This window comes from Melopsittacus undulatus, chromosome 3, assembly GCF_012275295.1.
Source record: "Melopsittacus undulatus isolate bMelUnd1 chromosome 3, bMelUnd1.mat.Z, whole genome shotgun sequence".
In the NCBI taxonomy this organism is placed as follows: Eukaryota; Metazoa; Chordata; class Aves; order Psittaciformes; family Psittaculidae; genus Melopsittacus; species Melopsittacus undulatus.
The window spans coordinates 14,454,312-14,474,201 of record NC_047529.1 but is presented as its reverse complement, the minus strand read 5'-3'; the positions used below and the strand labels follow the sequence as shown (position 1 = coordinate 14,474,201).

The window sequence follows — 19,890 nt, the reverse complement described above, 5'->3', positions numbered from 1 at the left end:
ACCACCTCTAAATGTCTGATTTTTTTCATTTTTCCCTCATTTTTTTTATTTCCCCCTATTTTTAAAAGTGTTTTCCTTGCTTTTTAAAGGCCCTGGGGTTGACTTCTTTGCTCAGCACCACCAACCGTGCACGCGTCCTCCTCACGCCCCCCCCTTGGCATGCATCGTGTCCCAGTCCCCGCGCCAGGATGCGGTTTTTCCGTGTCGCTCCTAGGAGAATCATCGGAGCCAATCGGTTCTCCTGCCTAATTTGCTCCCCCCTAAACCAAAATAAGACAATAAAAGCATATCCTGGGAACAACTTTGCTCGGGTCTCACCCACAGTGCTGCCCTTCACTGTTTGTACAAAACAAATAGAATATAATAATCCCTATGGAAAAGAAAAAAAATGGGAAAAAAATCCCAAGATCTTGTTCTTTTTAATTGTTTCATACAAAGATTTCTCCATTAAACTTGTACATAGCAAAAGGATTAATAAATTAGTTTACTGTTTCTACGATACTGTTGCGACTGGCGACCATCAATGCCTGTGGAGCAGGTCCCTGCTGTGCCCCCCCTCTCCCAGACATGGGGGATGCTGGATCTCCTCTGTGGAATAATTTGGTTTTAGGGGGGAAAAAAGGGAGATTTGTGTACATTTGTGGTATTTGCAAAGCAGGATGGTGGAATCGGCACTCGGGAAAGTGGTGGTGTCACACACATGCCCCTTAACCAAAAATGGGATGGACTGGGGAGTTACTGGGGGGGAAAAAAAGGGATTTTAGGGTTTTAGAGAGAGAAAATTAATTCCTATCTGGCTCCATCCTGCCCACAACCCTTTTCCATAGGGATAATGAGGGCACCTGCACCCACTGCACCCAACTGGAAATCAGGTGGGTTCTGGTCTCAGAAACCCCCAGGTTTGGGGAGAGGAGTGACATCACCACAGCCCCCAGTCCCTTCCTCTCTCCACTTTATTTCCCCTTTTCCCATTCCTTTTTCACCTCCACAAGCATTAAAAAACCCAATAAAATCAAGTTATCAAGGGGGTTTTGTGTTAAAAAGCAACTTCTCAACTCAACATCAGAAGGCCCTGAGACACTTCTGAGCCCATCCTGCACATAACCCACATGGGTCTAGCACATATCAGGTTCAAAAGTTGATGGATTTAGGGTACTTAGGGGAAAAAGCGCAACAAAAGGATGAGCAGCACCTGCTGCCACGGAAGTAGCAGGCAGACACTGCTATCTAGTGGTGCCAGGAAGGGTTGTGCCAAGACGATTCTCAGGCTGAGGCTGAGCAGCCACAGAAAGTGCTGCCACTGCTGTACTGGGGGGCATGGGAGCACCCACTGACACTGGGGGTGACACTGGGGCTGCAAGGACAAAGCAGAACCAACGAGGCACCAGGCAACTTTTCTTTTTATTTCTTATAAAATATATCTCATATTGCTGCTGTAAAAATTACATTTCACATTTATATTTTTTTAACATTTCTTTTCCCCTCTTTTTTTCTTTTGTGTGATTTTTTTTTCCTCAATAAAAATAATACTCAAAAGACAGCTAAAAAAGCTTCAACATGACAGAAAATTCACTCGACCCAGCACCGTCCCCGCTTGGCCAGTGGCACGGCCACAAGGCCAAGTGTCCCCTGTGACAGGACGCTGCAGTCCCCACTGATGGCAGCAGTGACAACATGGTGTCACCTGCACTGAATACACTCGCTTTGCCATTTGGGGTCCAGCTCCACCCCCCCAGCTGTACATCCCAGCAGACAGGGAGCAGCCTCTAATTAGTGCCCAATTAAGAGGTTCTGATGTACATACATATACACACTCTGAGGGACAGCCATGGGGATGAGGGAAAACTCTCCACACGGGATTTAGGTGTTGCAGTTGGGGCTCAAGAGGAGTTTTCTTGAGACCAGCGAGACTCAAGTGTTGGGAGGAAAAGTCCAACGGCTGGGAGGTGGCTGGAAGCAAGTTAAAAATAAAAGGGAAGGGGAAATAATAAAGGGGAACAATATTTATAAAAATAGATATCCAATGGCAGCCATCCCAGTGGAAGCCTGCTGTCGCTTCTGCAAAAATACGAGAAGGTTTTTCTGTTTTAAAGTGTAAAAATTCCAAAACACTCCCAAAGCAGAAGGGAAAAAAATGAGTATCAACCCACCCTGCACCAGTTTCTCCATTAAAAATAAAAACCCAACAGGAAAGCGCTGTGAGCACTAGGGACAACCTTGCTCAGCTCTGTCCTTACCGCAGCAGCCCTTGGAAAAGCAGCTGTACCTGCACACCCCTGATAAAATGGCACCAAGCTCGAACACTCCGATACCAGGTCAGCACTGCTGCTGGGCAAGGAAGTGCTGTGTGCAGTGGGAGAAGGTGGTGCTGCACCTTCATGGCTTGGTTTGACAATTCCCAGAGTGATTCAGCTGGGACCAGTGGAAGCTGAGCCATGCTTGGTCAATGTAGCCAGAGACCTGGCTCTGCCCCATCTCATTTGGGGCAGAAAGGGCATAACAAGCAAGGAACAGAATCTCTGGTCCTGCCTGGTCTCTCTGTGTTGTGGAGGCAAAGGTGGACTGAGGAATGCACAAATCCACCCTTAGTTTTTTAGTTCTGCTGCTTCAAGCCTGATTTTCTAAAATATCTGAAATATGGTAACACAGCGAGGTGCTGTGTGGACTTCCCAAAGCACCAGCTTGCTTCTTGAGAGCCACCAGCATCACCAAAACCCTGCACCCCGACATCCCAGTGTCCTTCCTGGAAGGCTCAGCACACATGCTGACAGAAGTGGGAATTGCGTTTTCTGACATTTCACTCCTAACACTACAGTCCAGCAAGGATGTGAGCCTGAACAAGCAGAGCCAAAACCACTTCTCTTCCTGGGATTTAAGCCAGAGTGTCCAGACACACCCAGGGATGGAACCCCACGGGGTCACTCCCTGCCTGGGGAGTTTCCCTCTGGCTTTCCAGTAGCCATATTTTGCATTGGCCAGCTGGATACCAGAGAGATCAGGCTGCAGGATGAGACACTGTTTACATGTACAGAAGTAGAAACTAACAACAAAAAATACCCAAATACATCAACAAGCACCAGGAATACATATAAATGAATCTCAACCCACTTCACCTGCCCATCTGATCCCTTCAGCAGCAGGGCTCATGGTGATCCAGGAAAAATACCAGACTCTCCCAGTCACCTGATTCACTTCTGTAAGGAAAGCTGGGTTGTGGTATGGTCCTTAAAACCAACCCAGGCTCAAGTTGAGTGCAGGGACCACTCTTGGCTCGACGGCTGCAGGTTACAGACTGTGATTATCAAAAACGCAGCAAAAAAGTAATACAAATCCAAACAGCTGCCGGTCCCAGTGAGGGAAGAAAACCAGTGACGGGGAATCTGGCTAAAGGGCCACATGCACCCCAGTCTGACACCAAGCATGATGCCCTGCCAGTGCTGCTGGTGAAACAGAGATTGCAGCAACAGTGACAAGAAAGCACCAGCAATTTCGATTGGGTAAATACATATTTTAAAGGATGGAAGTCAGCAAACTGACTCCCCCAAGGCTCATTGGGATATAAAAGACAATATTGAAGTGTTTGGCCTTCCCAGTCCTCCCAGCTGCCTTTACTGGTGGAATCGTTAATTTACAAAGAGTAAAACTGCTCAACTTCATTTTTAAACACATGGCAAGCACCACAACCTGGATTTGTCATGGAGCTAAGCAGACTTACAAAGCCTAAAATGTAGGTTTTGCCTTTAAAAGTCTCATAGTTTTCCTGATTAAAGTGTTTTGAGTGTTTCCCCCCTCCCAAGAAATCTCCAAAAACGACAGTCAGTGAAATTGTCTGGAGGCCTGGGTAGGCTCAAACCACAGGTGTGATGGGACCCAAGCAAAGACCACATGCATGCGGGGAAAGAACCCTCCCAGCCCTGTCCCAAGAACAGCTCCCACCTGGCTTGCAGCAACCCAATGGCATTTTCTTTCTTAAAGCTAGAATCATTACAGACCCCCTCCCTTAAAGGGTACAAGAGATTTGCACTTTTATAGGTAGTAAAAGGACACAGAAAGCTGCCTCGATGCCTCACCCCAGCCATGCTGTGGCAGTCTGGGAAATTTTAGGGCTGATCTGGGAAATGCAGGAAGGTCTTTGGTCCCCAAATCACCTACAATCTCCTGTGAACCCTGAGGAACCAGCTTCCTTCCCTCCCAGCCCCAGCTTTTACTGTACAAATGGAGATATTCTCCAGGTTTAAAAAAAAAAAAGTTGGAAAATGTTTTTTAAAAACAGAGCAAACCAGCAGATGTACAATATACACGAGGAGGAATTTACAGGCAGCTCTGGAGGTGTCTTCTGGGGTTGCAAGAGATACCTCCAAGGTCCCTGGTTGCAGCAGTGAGGGACTTCGGTGCTCCCAGGTAGGAGCAGGGGAGGGACGCGGCACCGTGGTGCTGCTCTCAGTCCAGGAAACGCTGGCAGGCTTTTTTCCACCGGCAGGCTGTGCACCACTGGTCCCGGTGCTCGATGCCATAAACCTTACGGCACTTTTTGGCTTCACCGCGGACTTTCCTGCAGAAGGGGGAAAACAAGAAATAACATTTATCAGCTTGTTGCAGATACTTTCATGTATTGAAGGGGTAAGGCTGTGGAACAGCAGCTGAGCACTGCTCCAGTACACCTAGCAGAGCTGCAGGAGAGGACCCTTTTGTTGATGGGCTCCACTTCTGCTCCCCTCTGGCCAGAGGGACCCTCACCTGGTGCCGATAGACACCCTGGGCGGCGAGGCGACAATCAGGTGGGACTTGAGCATCGGCGTTGGTGGCTGGGGTTCACTGAAGCTGAGTGACCGGCTCCTCACCTGCAGGAAATCGGGTGTTAAAGGACATACAGAATGATGCAGTCCCCCTGCTGTGCAGCCCCTGAGTGCTGCGAAAGGACAATGGGAGATGTGTCCCTAGTCCCTGAATCTGGATGCTTTAAGTGGGGAGTGATAAAGCACAGACAAGGTCCCCCTCCATCTCCTAGCCCAACCTTGCCCCCCAAAAGGATGAAGGGGAAACACATGCAGGACTCACCGGTGACAGGGACGGGAGGGTTGAGGTGGCAGTGGCCCAGCTGATGCTGGTGAAGATGTGAGGGGACACTGGAATTTGGATCGAGGGCAATGCCTGTGGGGGAAAAGAGGGATCAACATTTACCTCAGGGCCTCCCCCTTCCTGTGTGTGGCCCACAGGCATTCATCTCCCTGCAAAGACCAGCCTAGAGCACCCACAAACTGCAAACCCTGGGGGAGAATGGAAAACCCCATGCAAGCTCTCCTCCGGTGCTAGATCCTGCTAACACAGGGGACGTCACATCCTTTCCCTGGGACAGGAATGGATACACCAGCAGCTTATGGATCTATATACCTTGTCCCTGCACTAGCTGGCAGCTCCAGAAGAGCGTTCTGCTCTCATGAAGCCGCTGCAATGAGGACCACTGGCCCAGGGTGCCCACAAGGCCACCACTCCAGATGCCCAGATTTCCTGTGCCTCAAAGCTTGTGCCCTCTGCAACAAGTGTGCAGCAGAGACGTGCAGGATCCGGCACGGCTGCATTCCAGCCCTGGTTATCTGCCGGCAAAAGGGCGTGTTGCATAACAGCATGGGGTAACTGCAGGGGAGCAGAGGCCAGCAGCTTCACCCTGGCCTGGGAGCTGTGGCAGGAGCACATAAACCACTCAACCAGACGTTAATGAAGCTGGTTGCTCAAGGGCTGAAGAGCTGCCAGGCTCCAGATGCTGTTACACTGGCACCAAAGCCCCTCCAATGTGTAAGTGGCAATGTGGGAGTGGCAATGAAACGTCCCTGCTGCAGCGGGGACTTGCAGCAAAATCAAGATCATGACCTGCCCTTTGCCAAGATTTCGGGAGATGACCCATCCCCAGGAGATGCCACCAGCTCACCTGGTAGGCGTGATCCGCCTGGATGTGCCAGAAGGAGCTGGGGGCAGACTGGCTTAGGGTACTGCTGGCCAGGGCGGGCTCCAGCACTGGCTGCTCCACCAGCAGTGCCTCTGGCTTCGCCAGGGCTTGCTGGATGATGATGGGGGCAGATGTGGATATGGGGCTGGTGGTGGCAGCCACCTCTGGTGCTGGCTCTTCCTTCACCTGCACTTCAGTGTAGTAGAAATCCTCCTCTTGCTTCCGCTGGTCAGAGTCTGCACTGTCCCTGCCGGGAGGAAAGGGGAACATCAGTGAAAAGGCAGCCCTGTTTCCATCAAGGTGAGTGGCCCCTGACTTCCTGGAGGGAGAGTGATCTTGCCTTCCCAGCCAGAGCAGCTCCACCCTCACACTCCAGAATAACAGATCAGCTGTGATCAGCAACAGCCACTGCCTCTGCAGCAGCATCTCAGACTTCCAAGGAAGATCAATACCTTTTCCTGGGCCTTTAAAAAAACTGGCATATTGACCAGACAACACTGAAAATCCCCTGCTCATTTCTAATCAAGCTCACTTAGCACAGCTGCAGATGAAGCCCTGCAGCTGACCCAGCAGGAAACAGCCCTGAAGTCCTTTTGATTATTTTCCAGCATGTTTATCCAGCCAGCACTGGATGGCAGTCCAGCGCTGCCCACTGCACTGCAGCCCGTCTATCCTGGCCTTTCCCAGAGTGTTCATGTTTGCAAGGCAAGAGAAAAAAAAAAACACACTGGAGAATATGCATGAAAGCATGAGAAAACTGAGGTTGTGGTGCAAAGTGTCATAGGCCCACTCTAGGGGAGCACAGCAAAGTGATCCCCACACCCTCACCACCTCGTATGTTGGGGGAATTCAGAGATCAGGACAAAGCAAAATGCCAAAGAGGCAGACGCCACCACACTGGCACATGGATGCCAATGCCAGACACAATGGCCACAGGAAGCACAGCTTTCTGGCTGGCATCCCTTGCAAAACGTAGTGGGGCTGGTGCATGTCTGCATCTGCCCAGGGCTCACAAATGACCTGAACTCTCCCAGTAAAAAAATGCACACCCAAACTGGGCAGTCCCAAAGCCCAGATGGGGCTCCCACACCTCCCTAAGAGCCCTGGGCTACCTAAAGGTGGGAACGCATACAACAGTGGTCTTGTAACATGGATGAGAACTGGCAAACTCAGGGCACAGAGGCCCCACTATCTCTGACACTGGGGATATTTGCTGCAGGAATTACAAATTACGCAGCAGCAGGACCTGTGGTCAGGAAGAGATTAAGAAGATCTTCGCCTTACCCAAGATGCTGGGTCTTGACGTGCCGCTTGATGCCGACGATGGATCGCAGGACCTTGCCACAGCTCGGCCAGAGGCACTTGTACATCACCTTCACCGAGTTCTGGTGGAGAGATAGCCTATGTCACTGCCTACCCCGTAGCAGCATCCTCTCTGCGGGATGCGGGCTCAGCTAGAATCACCCCACTGGTGCTGGGACCCCCTGCCACAGCAGCATTACCTTTCTCTTGCGTGGAGCAGGTTCATCAAGGAGAAACGGGTCAGAGTCAGTCTCAAAGCCATCATCCACCTGGGGAGAGCTCAGGCCCTCGCTGGAGTACTTGGGGCTGCCAGCGGGGTGGGGGGGTGAAGGCGTAGAGATGTCGCTGCCCCCACTCCAGTGCCCACTGGTGGTGCTGCTGCCGCTGTCCGAGACATCACCACTCTCCTTCCATGGATCACACACTGCTCGTGAGGCTGCAGGGAGGGGACACATGTACCACCATCAGCTCCGGGCCAACCAATGGCTCCCCAGGGCAGGGACCAGCCCTGAGCCTAGATCACTCACAACAGCAGTTTGCCTAAAAGGATTTATTTTGTTAAAAGCTGGCAAGGTGAAGCCTTTGCACTTTTGCTCAGTGCCAGCTCCCAATTATTAGTCGTTTATCCCTTGCTTCCCCTCCCCATGCTCCTTGGCATCAGTGCAATCCTGCGGGCACAGCCAGCACACAGCGAGCAGCCAGCACCAGGGCACGCACATTTCCCACGGCTCCAAGAAGTTATTTTTATCCCGCCAGCTGCATTTGACCCCTCGGGAATGAAACTGCCTCTAAAAAAAGGAGTGCCCAGGCGGTGCTCCCCGGTGTGAGACTCCTGCGCGGGGCTCCCAGGTCCCCTGGGACGGCTGTGGAGAGCAGGGTTACCCACACCATGCTGCCAGAGGCATCACAGCTCACTCGGCCCCAACTGGTGCTGACACCTGTGGGCTCTGCCATGACCCTGGTGCTGCTCACCAGCCACGTCCAGCCCAGCACCATCGCAGTGCTGGCAACTCTTCAACAACAGGAATAAAGAATGAATGCAGCCGGCAAGAGCCCCAGCACTGAGATCCAAATGGCTCAGTATGGTTCTCCACATCTCCTTTTCTTTCAGATGTTTTTTCTTTTATATATATGTATATTTTTAAAAGCATACTCACGGGGGATGCCGCTCTCGCCAGCGGGAGGGCTCTGCACCACGGGGCTGCAGGAGAGGCTTGTCAGCACCATGGCTGCCACCATCTCATCCATTTCCACAGCAGCATCAGCTTTCCTGCACCAAAAGGAGAGAGATGTGACATGTGCCAAGGAAAATGCAGAGAAACAGTGCAGGTATGACCCACCGGGCACCCAAAGGGCACCAACCTGCAGCAGCAGCACTCCCACCACCTCCCTCCATAGACTGACTCATTTTCAAGTCACTGGGAAGGATGTTTTCTTCCCATTTGGAGAAAAAAAAAATTAAAATCCCCTTAATCCTAAATTTAACCATGCTCTGGATAATCCCATGCTGGGAAGGCAGATATATCCTCAGCATCACCACTCACTCTGTTGGCATAAAACCAAGCGTGAGCACTGGCGGAGCTGCCCAGAGCCCCTCTCCCACCTGAGTGAAATTCCACGAGCCAAGGGCACGAACCTCTTGGGCACATCGATGTTGCTGGACACAGATCTCTGCAGCGCATCAGCAGGGGTGGGACCACCAGCTGCAGGCAGGGTAGGGGGCTGGAGCATGGTCGGCCGCATGTCCTGTACCCTCCAGCATGCCTGTAAGCCCTGCTCTGGCAGCAGCACCTTCATCTTGTCACTCAGTGGGTTGTGCTGCTCCACAAGGCCAGCACACTCTTGCCCATTGTAAGTGATGAGGACCTGAAAATGACATGAGAGGTGGTTTGCTGGTGCAACCTGTTGCCCTGCTGCTGCTGGCGGATGTCCTGCCACAGCACAAGCAAGCCTTTGCCTGCTGCAGAATTCCCCCTCTTGCTCTTTCTCCAGCAGAAGGGGCTACGGACGGCTTCAGGATGAAGCCAGAGCCTGCCCTGAAGAGCCTGGACTTCAGACTGCTTTCACAGAATATCAGAGGCCTGGCCAGGGTTCATCGCAACCCACCACCAAGAGAGGTGCTCTTCCCAGATACAGTCTCCCTGACTGCCCATCCCAAGATGAAGGATTTCCTGAGCCAGTATCAAGCACCTCTGAGTGTCATGACTCGGTGGACTTTTCTCTGATGAATTTGTCTGCTTTGGCTTTGTTCTCATGCCATCCTACTGCAAGGAGTCCCACAGTTATTACACACTCTGTCAACGTACGCAGATGAAAAGGCACAGGGGGCAGGGGAACAGAGGTTTCCTGGCTGAAGTCATCCTGAATGCATGCCTTGGTTCCTCCAGTCTCAACTCCTCAGGCAGGGGAAGGACATGTGCAAACCTCACCTCATGCCATTCTTCAGAGTCCCAAACTCCTCCTGACAGGCAGTTTTTCACCACTACCACACATGAACCTATTTCTGTTAGTGGAAATGTATCTAGTTGAAAGACACTACATGTGTCTCTGGCTATTTATAGGAATATCTCTTTGTGGAAGTGCCATGGGTGTTGTACCAAGCAGCCAACATGGGATGGACACACACCCCCGTACCCTGATTGGGGAGGAGCACATGAGACCATCTCAGGTGGGACCTCCAGCAGAAGCACCATGGTGGAAAAAAGCCACCTGCGGTGAGACCAAGGTTACAGAGATCAGTGCAAGGATCAAGACACAGAAGACCTTGACCTCGATTTCTGAAAACACTGAAGACTTCTTCATGAACAACACACAGCACAAGCAGCCAACATCCCTTTCAGCTTTACAACCACCGGCACAGGTACCCCATTACTATTTTTATGCCATTCACAGCAGCAAAGCAAGCACACAAAATCCTCCACAGTGGAGCACATAGGAGAGAACAACTCTCACTGTCCTGTGGTTAATGAACACGGGGCAGGAGAAGCCAGAAAACCAAACAGGGACCTTATTTACAATCCACTTCATGAGCTCTGCCCAGAAAATGTTTTACAGTTTTGCAGGTAGCAGCCAAGAAACAAGCTTTATGTCAGCAGCTCACCGCTCTCCTTGAAAACTGTTGCTTGGCCAACAATTAGCAGGAACTGCTCTGGTGGGATAAAAAATAAGTGCTGCTTCCTGTCCTAGGCATCATCCTGGCCACGGCACGGCTCTCAGGAGCCCGTGGCACAACCAGTGTTGGGATCTAGCAGGACTACATGTTCTTTCTGGGTAAGCCATTGCACCTCAGTCTTACCTTAGCTTCTTCACCCATGCCCATACCATCAGCCCTCACCCCTGCAGCAAAAGGGGGCTCCTTGATGCTTCCCTTCAGATGTAAACATGGGTTATGGGGAGATAGGACACATTCACAGAAGATAAATCCTCTGGAAGTCACTGAATGTATAGAAACCATCTCCCTTTGCCTCAGACATTTGGAGAATGCTGGAGGGAAGCATCAGGTCTTCTCACCCTCTTCTGTGGAGACTCACTTTTGCCTAGGATTGGAGACATCTCCGGGAAGAGATGGGTTTAGACCATACCAGCTGAAGCAGAGATCCACCAGGCATGCCCAGGGACGAGAGCACTAACAACAACACCTATTAATAACTCTCCATAACGGCAGATCCCCAATGCACTCTGCATCTGGAGAGTCTCAGGAATTCTCTCACCCACCAGGGCACATCCCACCAGCCAAGGACACCGAGAGCTTCCATACGTACTTGCTGTCCGGCACAGAGCTGCTGGCAGCTGGGGCTGGGAAGCCTGGGTGTCTGACTGCTCTCCTCCGCTAACAGTGTACAGGATCCATCCTCTTGAGGCACCGCATAGGCGGATGCCCGGCCAAGGTCAGTCTGCAAGCCAGGGATCTGGGTGGCCACCAGCACCCCATCGGCCAAGGCACCAGGGGTGGAGACACGGGTGCCTAGCAGGGAGCGCTTCCCCAGACGCCTGGACAGCACACTTGCCATGTCGGACACCCTGCGGAAGAGAAAGACATAGGGATGTTACCTGTGGTGTAGGACCATGAAGCTCAAGCAGTATCTTCCCACCACCACCACCCCAGGAGCTGAGAAAGCAGCTCTCTGTTGCTCCAGCATTTCCACATGCCAAGACCCCTTAGTGACACAGGGACAGCAGCATGCCTGAACATCCCACCCCACACCCTCAGCTCTTGTCTTTATGGTCATTCCTAAATACCTCTGGAGAACACAAAAAAAGAGATGAACCAGGTCCAAGGAAACCCCATGGACACAGTCAGAACAGCCTCTTGAGCCAACACTGACACACACTCCAGAGGCCACTACAGCTATTCCCTTCCATCACACTAAAACCTGCTGTTGGTGCTCTTCAACCTTGACCTCTAGACTTGGGCCTGTGCCCAGTGCAGTCCTGCATCTCCCCTGCCCGTGCCCCAGCAGGGGACAAAAGCCCTCCAGCAGCAAAATGCAGTGCCCTTTCTCAGCTGGTATTCCCATTTCCCCCTTTTCTGCAGCTCTTGTGCTTTTGCAAAAGGTTTCTCCACACTTGCAGCTCATGCCCAGCCCTCCCAGGGTCAATCTGGCAACGAAACAGGAGCATCCTCCTGCCCTGCTTTGTTAGAAAAGGAGCAAGTTGGAGCATTTTCATCCTAAACTGTCTCTCTGTAACCCTGTAAACTACTTTTTCTCCCTTTTTTCCCCTGACATAGATTTTCCTCCTCTTAGTGTATCTCTGCAAGCAACCCTATCCAGAACTTGGCTTATTTCTTTGTGTCTGCAGATTTTACCGGTGTTTTAGAAGAAAATAGGGTTTACAGGTTTCTGTAAAAGCAAGGGACATCCAGGCCTGGGGAAAGACATTTCATCCCACCCTGACAAATCCAATGGCTCCAGCAGCACACACTGTCCTCCTCTGTCCCATCCTCCTCCCAATGTCTCCTTCATTGCAATACCAAGGAGCACAGAAAGCAAGGACGCACACAGCAGTGCAGTGAGGCCAAAGGGGATGGTGCCTGGGGATGAGGAGGAGGAGGCAAGAGACTTGGTGCAGCCCTGCATCTTGGGGTAAACCATAAAAGGCACATGCTTTTGTACCACAACAAACCCACCACTTCTGTCACCCTCCCTGGGCTTGTGAATGAGCATCACCCAACCTGCCAGGGTCTGAGGGTGTCTGTTGGGTGTCTGTTTGGAGAGCAACCTGGGACACTGGGAGTCCAAGTCTGAGGAGCTGTGACTTGTGCAAGAGGAAGAATTAACCCTAAGCTGCCAGACACTTGTGCCCAGACCCTCTCCTCCTTGCACAGGGTCACTGTCATGAAGCAACAGCGTTTTAACGGCAGATGACACATTATTTTGTGTTTACACAGTGGGGTTTTCTGGTTTACGCAGTACTGTCTTGCATGCTGTCTCGGATGAGAAGAGTTTCCTGACAAGGGAAGGGGAGCTCATTGCTCCTCTTGATCTCCAGCCATCCCAGGAAGGGTTACTTACTCTAAACCACCTCCCACTTCAAAGGACACCCAGGATTTACAAGCAGTTGTATGAATAACTGTATGTTATTCAGCTCAGCTCTCTTTGTCCTCCCCCCAAATCCCACTGTCCACAAGTTGAAAATTAACAGCTATTTAGGAGCCAAAGGAACAGTGCAGGGAAAGAGGGATAGGGTGCAAAAAGGATGGAGGTGTGCCGTGGAGAGCACCTTGTGCCAGGGCTGCCAGCCCACAGTGCAGAGGGACTTCACCGCTGCCATATTCCCACTGCCATATTCCCGCTGCTCCCTGGGCTTCCCTCTCATCTCACCCTGCCTGAGAATATGCCAGATTTTGCAGCACATGGGCATCACTGGGGGATGCTTCTAGGACCACTCTGTCTGATAAGGTCTTTTTTTCCCCCACGGTACATGTCTTGTGATGAACATGGGTGACCTGGCCAAGCAGCTCTGCTCCCAGATCTACATGCCCATACAAGACTTTCTAATCCAAAAGGAGACCAAAAGGGCTGACAGGGTGACATGACAGCCTGTCTCAAATCCCAGAGTGAAGCTGCAGCAAAGCCCCTCCACAGACATTGAGCACCAGCACACATTTTCTCCCACATCTCCTTAAACCCTTGCTCTCAGATATCCTAGGCACTGGGAACTGCCACCACTGCATGGAAGACAGCACCGAATCTCTGCTGCCTCCCCAACGGCCAGTGCATGCCAGTTTGAATGCAGCACTTGGCCAATGGCCAGATATGGGGAGGGCAACGCCAAAGGTGAGAAGCTGCTTCTCATTTCCTTCGTGGTTTTATTTTGCCTTCCCTTTCCTTCCTCCCCCAGTCCAAGGGAGAGAGCGGGAAGGAGGAGAGAGGCGCGCTTGCAAGCAGAGGGGAAGAAAACCCTCCCAAAAGCTGCCCAAGAGCCACATCTGCTTCCAGCAGACCTTTGAATGCCAGACCCCATTTCAACGCTCAGCCTACAGCTGAGAGTGACACACGCAAAAAATCCTCCCTCCCTACCCATACCCCAAAACACAAAGCAAGAAGAGCAAGAACTGGGAGGGCATCAGCAGTGCAGGCAGAGATGGGAGGCCACGCTGCTGTGGCCGCCGCAAGCCCTCCCAGCTGTTAGCAATCACGCGCCACAGGGGTCAGAGCCGGCACAGATCCCAGATTATTTCTTGCTTCAATGCCGGGAGTATATTTTGGACGGCATTTTTCCAGCTCTTGCTGGGGGAAAACGTCAGCCCTTGTGCCTACTGGTGTTGCTGCCACCAGCACAGCAGCGCCTTGGGGGAGGTTTTGGGAAAGCGGGTGCCTCGTTTGGCAAATGAGGAATGTTTCATTTAGCAAGCGGGAAGGTCAGGGGGACATGACAAAGTGGGGAGGGTGGCCTGGTGCTCGCCCCACTTGCTGTTTGTCCAGTTTGCTGGCAGAAATGCAACTCATGCACCCACAGTGCTGCACAAACCAGGACCACCAGCACAAATCACCTCTCCAAAGAATGTGCAGTTACAGCACACCCCAGTATTTTTTTAGGAATAAGTGTTAGTAGGTTCCCTCAAATCCAGCCTAACTTCTGCCACAGACCACAACGCCACAGATGAGCAACCTGTACCACAAAGTCTACCCTGTAAGAGATCCCAAAAGCTGCAATAACCAATAATACACCCCAGGTTTTCATCTTCTCCTGCAGCCTATGGTTTCCAAAAAAGCCATTTCTCATCCCAAAACGTCCCAAAGCCCTTTACAAACTGTACTCCGGCCCCACGCCTGTTGGCACCTGTGACAAGATATCCACGTGGAGCGGTCTGTAAAGCTTGAGCCTTTATTAAAAATAATAAGTAAAAGATCTACTGACCCCGAGACAGAGCCAAACCCACCCGCGATCTAACCCTCACAGACACTGATACAAAACAGGCGCTTTCCCAGAGTTTCCTCCTAATGCCGCCGCCGCAGCGCTCACGGCTTGGGTTACGCCCGCGGACGTGTCACCGCGGGCTGCACCGTATCCCCGCCGGCAGCACCAGGAAGGGCTGCCCGACCCTAACCCACGCTGGGGGATTCCAGAGGAAAACGCTTTCGGAGAACGCCCTCCTGCCTCAAAACGGTTCTGCTGGTGCAGGCAGGAGTGCCGGTGCAGGCAGAGCGACTTCCCCAGGCACTGGCGGGACGGTGTGTGCCGGCAGCGAGGGCAGCCAGGAAGGAAAGGGCGGGAGTTTGCAGCTTTCTGGGAGCTGTGCCGGCGGAGTGTGACTTGAAACCATCGCATGGGGACCGAGACAAGCATGCAGAAGACAGGGCATGCATGGCATGTGTGCGTGCCTGTGTGTACCGGGCCCGCGGCCGTGCGGGCTGGCAGGGCACGTGGGGAAGCTGGCAAGGCCGGAGGCAGGGCAGCAGGAGGCGTGTGCCCGGGCCTGCCGCGGAGGGCGGCACCGGGCAGGGCACGTGTGCGCGGGGCGGGCTGCGGCGGGCGGGGGGCACGCACGGGGAAGAGCGGGGGGGGCACACCGGGCAGGGCGGGGGGCGGGGCATGCATCGGGCCGGTGAGGGGGGAGGGGTACAAACACCGGGCAGGGTGGGCACACACCCGGCCGGCCCCCGGACAGGGGAGGCATGCACGGGACAGGGTTCGGCGGGGTGGTCACACCGGCGGACAGCAGAGACCCGGCGCGGAGAGAGGGTGGCAGAGCCGCACCACCCCCCCCACGCCCCCGAAGGGAACTGGGGGAGTGGGCCCGGCGCGGCTTGGCGCTTACCTCCGGCGCGGCTCCCGCCCTCCTCCCCCGCCGCAGCCTGTTCTGAAAGCCGTGTCCCCGCCGCAGCCGGCTCACGTACGCGGCGGCCCCGGCCTGGAGCCCCACCGGGCGGGGCGGGGAGGAGCCGGGGCCGGGGGAGGCGCGGCCGGGCCCGGCCAGGCGGGAACCGCCGCTCCCGCGCGCGGGTTTTTATTATTATTATTATTTGGCCTTTTTTCGCCTTTTTCCCCCCGGTAATATCGGGCGGGATACACGGTGGGGGAGGGAACGAGGGTGTCCGGCCGTGCACGGGGTGCCCGGTACCGCCACTCCGCTACTCACAGCGTCCGGGGAGCCCCGCTCCGCGCCTCGCCGCCGGCCGGGTTAAAGCTCCCGGGGCCGGGCTGTTGTAAACAACCTCCCCACATGCTCAACCCCTTCCTGCGCATTGGCTCCGCGGCTCCCTTTAAATGCACGCCCCCGCCGCCCAGCCCCAGCCCGGCCCGGGGGATGCCGGCGCTGCCCGCCAGCCGCAGGGGGAAGGCGGGCGGCGGTGGGCACATCTCTTGTCCCCTCCCGGCTTCCCTCCGGGCCAGCTCTCGGCGGGGAGGTGGAGGCCTCACTGCCCCCCGGGGCTCCGCCGCTTACAGCAGCTCTGCGGCGGGGCCTCGCGGTTTGCATTTAACGGGACCTACTGCTAATGTCTCTTAATTAGGAAGGGACGTTACCATGACCCCGACTCCAGTCCCCGGCACTGCGTGACCGCAGACAAACCTCGAAGGTTTTTCTTCTGCTGTGGCAGCTTCACCGATCTCACCAAGTCTGTTTAGCAGTAGGGGAGAATTAATACCATTAGTGCTCCTTTTGGGGTTTGTTTTGGGTGCTGAATGCCCCTCCCCTCCCCCCCCAAGCATCGACTGATGTGTTCCCCATGACAAAAATTCTCACTTTTGCTGCTTGTTCGTTTATAGCACATTATACAATTAATGAACAAAGCGGCCAGCACACTTTTGGGCTTGGGAGTTGTGGCCCGTCCCCCCCCAGCTCCGCCAAATACCAGTTTGTGCCTCCTGGGATAAAAAGCTCTTCCCTATGTGGAAGGGCTGCTCACAACCGGCCTGTTCACCTTTAAAACCTCGGTGCAGGCAAGGCGATTTGTTTTAGTGCGTGTCAGCCAGCAGAGACAAATGCTGGGCCTATTGCCAGCTTCAAAAAGAAGTGTATTTTACCACCAACTAATATTCAGAATGCAGCTGGGTTTTTACTACGGCTGTCCAAGGTAAATTGTTGGGACAGGATGGGGTTATCATCCACTCGTTTCAAAACTGCAATCTCTCTTGGCTGTACAAGGTCTCTAGTATTTCTAGCATTATTTTGTCCAGGATAAATAAGGCACCTCCTCCAAGGCAGCCCAACGGGAGCCAAGATCATCTATTTCCAGCAATGCTCCTATAAATTTCCTCCCAAGCTCCTCAGACTTGGATTTCTAAGCTACCTCGATACCTGTTAAAATGAAAAGTGAGGCATTACCTATGCAGATGAGGGCAGGTGTCTACAAAATCCCTTGCCCTAATGCACTTTAGGAGGCAGTTTACACCAGAGATGTGCTGCTGCAACACGCAAATGGAGGCCTTTCAAAGCAGCTGGGACTAGGGGCCAGGAGGGTACTGCACATCCTACCAGCCACAGCAGAGGCCTCACTGGACAGCAATGCCCCATGCCCAGGCCTGGGGACCAAGAGGTGCAGCTGAGGGAGAGGAGCAGGGCTGGCGCTGGGCAGGCCCCTGTGACCAGTGTGCACTGGCTGCTCTGGGGAAAGGAGCCAGTGGGTGTTGTTGGGGCACCTCAGCCCTGTTCCTCAGAGGGTGGTGATAGCAGCCAACCATCTTCTGCTGGCCTCACAAGCAGCCACAGCTGCCCCTCATCTACCCCCAGAATGGCCCCCTCACTGCATGGCCACCCCTCCTGCCTTGGTGGCCCCTTACACCCCACTGCCATTGTGCCTCACCCCTACGCTTCATCCCGTCATGGCCACCACCCCTCATCTCCCCTTGTGATCTCCACTCACAGCCACCCCTCATCTCACAGTATCAACACAGGTTAGAAAAGGCCTTTAAGATCATCAAGTCCAACCTCTACCCTAGAACTGCCAAGTCTACTAAACCATGTCAATAAGGGCAAACTGATCTCCCCTCATGGCCACCCCTCATCTTTCCCCCTTAGTGGCCCACACTGTATAGCTGCTACCTCAGCCCCTCATGGCCACCCCTCATGGGCTTTACTCACAACTGCCCCTACGCCTCATCTCCCCTCAAGGTGTCCCCTTCTGGCCACCTCTCATCTCCCCTTAGTAACTCTCCTCATGGCTGCCCCTCCCCTCAAGACTACCCCTTCCCACTTATGACCACTCCTCTCTCCCCTCACACCCCACAGCAGCCCCTCCTTTCCCCTCACGACTGCCCCTAACACACCATGGGAGCCCCTCCTCTCCCTCACACCCCACGGCAGCCCCTGCTCTCCCTCACACCCCACGGCAGCCCCTGCTCTCTCCTCACACCCCACGGCAGCCCCTGCTCTCTCCTCACACCCCACGGCAGCCCCTGCTCTCTCCTCACACCCCACGGCAGCCCCTGCTCTCCCTCACACCCCACGGCAGCCCCTGCTCTCCCCTCACACCCCACGGCAGCCCCTGCTCTCCCCTCACACCCCACGGCAGCCCCTGCTCTCCCCTCACACCCCACGGCAGCCCCTGCTCTCCCCTCACACCCCACGGCAGCCCCTGCTCTCCCCTCACACCCCACGGCAGCCCCTGCTCTCCCTCACACCCCACGGCAGCCCCTGCTCTCTCCTCACACCCCACGGCAGCCCCTGCTCTCCCTCACACCCCACGGCAGCCCCTGCTCTCCCCTCACACCCCACGGCAGCCCCTGCTTTCCCTCACACCCCACAGCAGCCCCTGCTCTCCCCTCACACCCCACGGCAGCCCCTGCTCTCCCCTCACACCCCACGGCAGCCCCTGCTGTCCCCTCACACCCCACGGCAGCCCCTGCTCTCCCCTCACACCCCACGGCAGCCCCTGCTCTCCCCTCACACCCCACGGCAGCCCCTGCTCTCCCCTCACACCCCACGCCGCCCCCCCCCCACTGACGTCCCTGACGCGCCCCCGGCGCTGGCGGGAACGCCGCGTGCCCTCCCCGCCCCCCCCCCTCGCTCTGACTACGTGCAGTTCCCCACGAGGCGGCCGCGCGCCCCCCGGCCAGGGAACAGCCCGCCCGGCACGTTCGCGCCCCCGTTCTCGGAGGGGGGATGTGGGACCAATCGGCGGGCGGCAGGGGAGCCGGAAGGGACCAATGAGGGGAGGAGGCGCCGCTCGGCGGCCAATACGCGACGGGTAGCGGGGAAAGGCCCCGCCCCCTCGGCGCCCCTTAGCGGCGCTGCGGCCGAGTGCGGCGCCAGTTGGGAGCGGCTGGGGTGGGTTGGGCATCGGCTCCTGTGTGCCCCGGCCCGAGGGGTGGTGCCCGGCGCTGGCAGCCGGGGGGCTGCGGCTCGGCCCCGGGGACCGTCCCTCCTTCCCTCCGCTGGTCACCCAGGCCAGCGCCTCAGCTGTGGGCGGGGAGTGTGGCGGAGGCTCCGCTCGGGCCTGGGCGAGCATCTGAGTCCGGTAGTGTCTGCTGTGAGGGGTACCTCGGGCGGGCCGCCCGGGCAGGCGGCTATGAGGGGCCGTGAGGGCCTGGCGCGGCCCTGGCCCGATGGAGGGGGTGCGCTCCCTGACAGGGAATGGGGAGCTCTGCCTTAAGTCCGGCATGGCCACAACTTAGGCGAGGTGTGGATGGTCCTCAGAACTAGTGCAGCCCAGGGCTCCAGGGAATAAAGAGGAGGGTGGTGGCTCAACTTCGAGTTGGTGTGTGGGGACCACAGTTGTTCTTATTTCATGAAAAGAGGAGAAAGCAGTTAAGGAAAATGATCCTGTGTTTTCATTAGGTTTTCAGTGCAAGAAGCAGTGAGCAGCAGCTGTGCAAGTGAGCCATGCCATGTCGGGGTGAATACTCAAGCCAGGCACACAGTATGGCTGCAACATAATGGACAGACACTTCCCCACTGCCACAGGCATTTCTTCACCCCTATACTTTAATAAAAATTCTCTGCAACCCACCAAAAATAGTCCATAAATTCATAGGAGTGAATAAATAATTGCAAAAACCAACTATCCTAAATCTTGAAAAATTCACTGAAGACCATTTAAGGCTCACTTTAGGACATTATTTGATGCTCTTTCCCAGCTTGTTCCGGTTTCTCACTAAACTAATTTATTGTCAAGAGTTTGAGGTTGATGTGAGATTACATTTTAGCTGAAAGTAAACTAACCAGATTAAATGTGAGGAGAGTAAGTACTAATGGTGCC

The 19,890-nt window shown here is 54.5% G+C and overlaps 1 protein-coding gene across 2 annotated transcripts; it reads right to left on the bottom strand.

Annotated features, from left to right (window-relative positions):
* Nucleotides 1-1,382: 1,382 nt before the first annotated feature.
* On the bottom strand, nucleotides 1,383-15,928 carry ZNF395 (zinc finger protein 395). Of its 2 annotated transcripts, none has more exons than XM_034061118.1 (10): nucleotides 15,831-15,928; nucleotides 11,008-11,266; nucleotides 8,883-9,112; nucleotides 8,404-8,516; nucleotides 7,447-7,682; nucleotides 7,229-7,329; nucleotides 5,927-6,191; nucleotides 5,059-5,151; nucleotides 4,738-4,841; nucleotides 1,383-4,552 (listed from the first exon to the last, which is right to left on the bottom strand). In XM_034061118.1, exons 1-10 carry the CDS (start codon nucleotides 15,914-15,916, stop codon nucleotides 4,441-4,443), a joined length of 1,599 nt encoding a protein of 532 aa, XP_033917009.1. In that variant the 5' UTR covers nucleotides 15,917-15,928; the 3' UTR covers nucleotides 1,383-4,440. The 2 variants fall into 2 exon arrangements, with proteins under 2 accessions (XP_033917009.1, XP_033917008.1); XM_034061117.1 differs by lacking the exon at nucleotides 15,831-15,928 and adding an exon at nucleotides 15,510-15,591.
* Between the last annotated feature and the right edge of the window lie 3,962 nt (nucleotides 15,929-19,890).

What these genes read in the sequence shown, in the direction of transcription:
- ZNF395 (XM_034061118.1), bottom strand. Translation starts at nt 15,916, where the DNA reads ATGTGGGGAGGTTGTTTACAACAGCCCGGCCCCGGGAGCTTTAACCCG. An exon ending in AGCTCTGTGCCGGACAGCAA is followed by an intron (nt 9,113 to 11,007) that starts GTACGTATGGAA and finishes TGTCATTTTCAG; the next exon opens with GTCCTCATCACTTACAATGG. An exon ending in AGGCGGATCACGCCTACCAG is followed by an intron (nt 5,152 to 5,926) that starts GTGAGCTGGTGG and finishes TTTCCCCCACAG; the next exon opens with GCATTGCCCTCGATCCAAAT.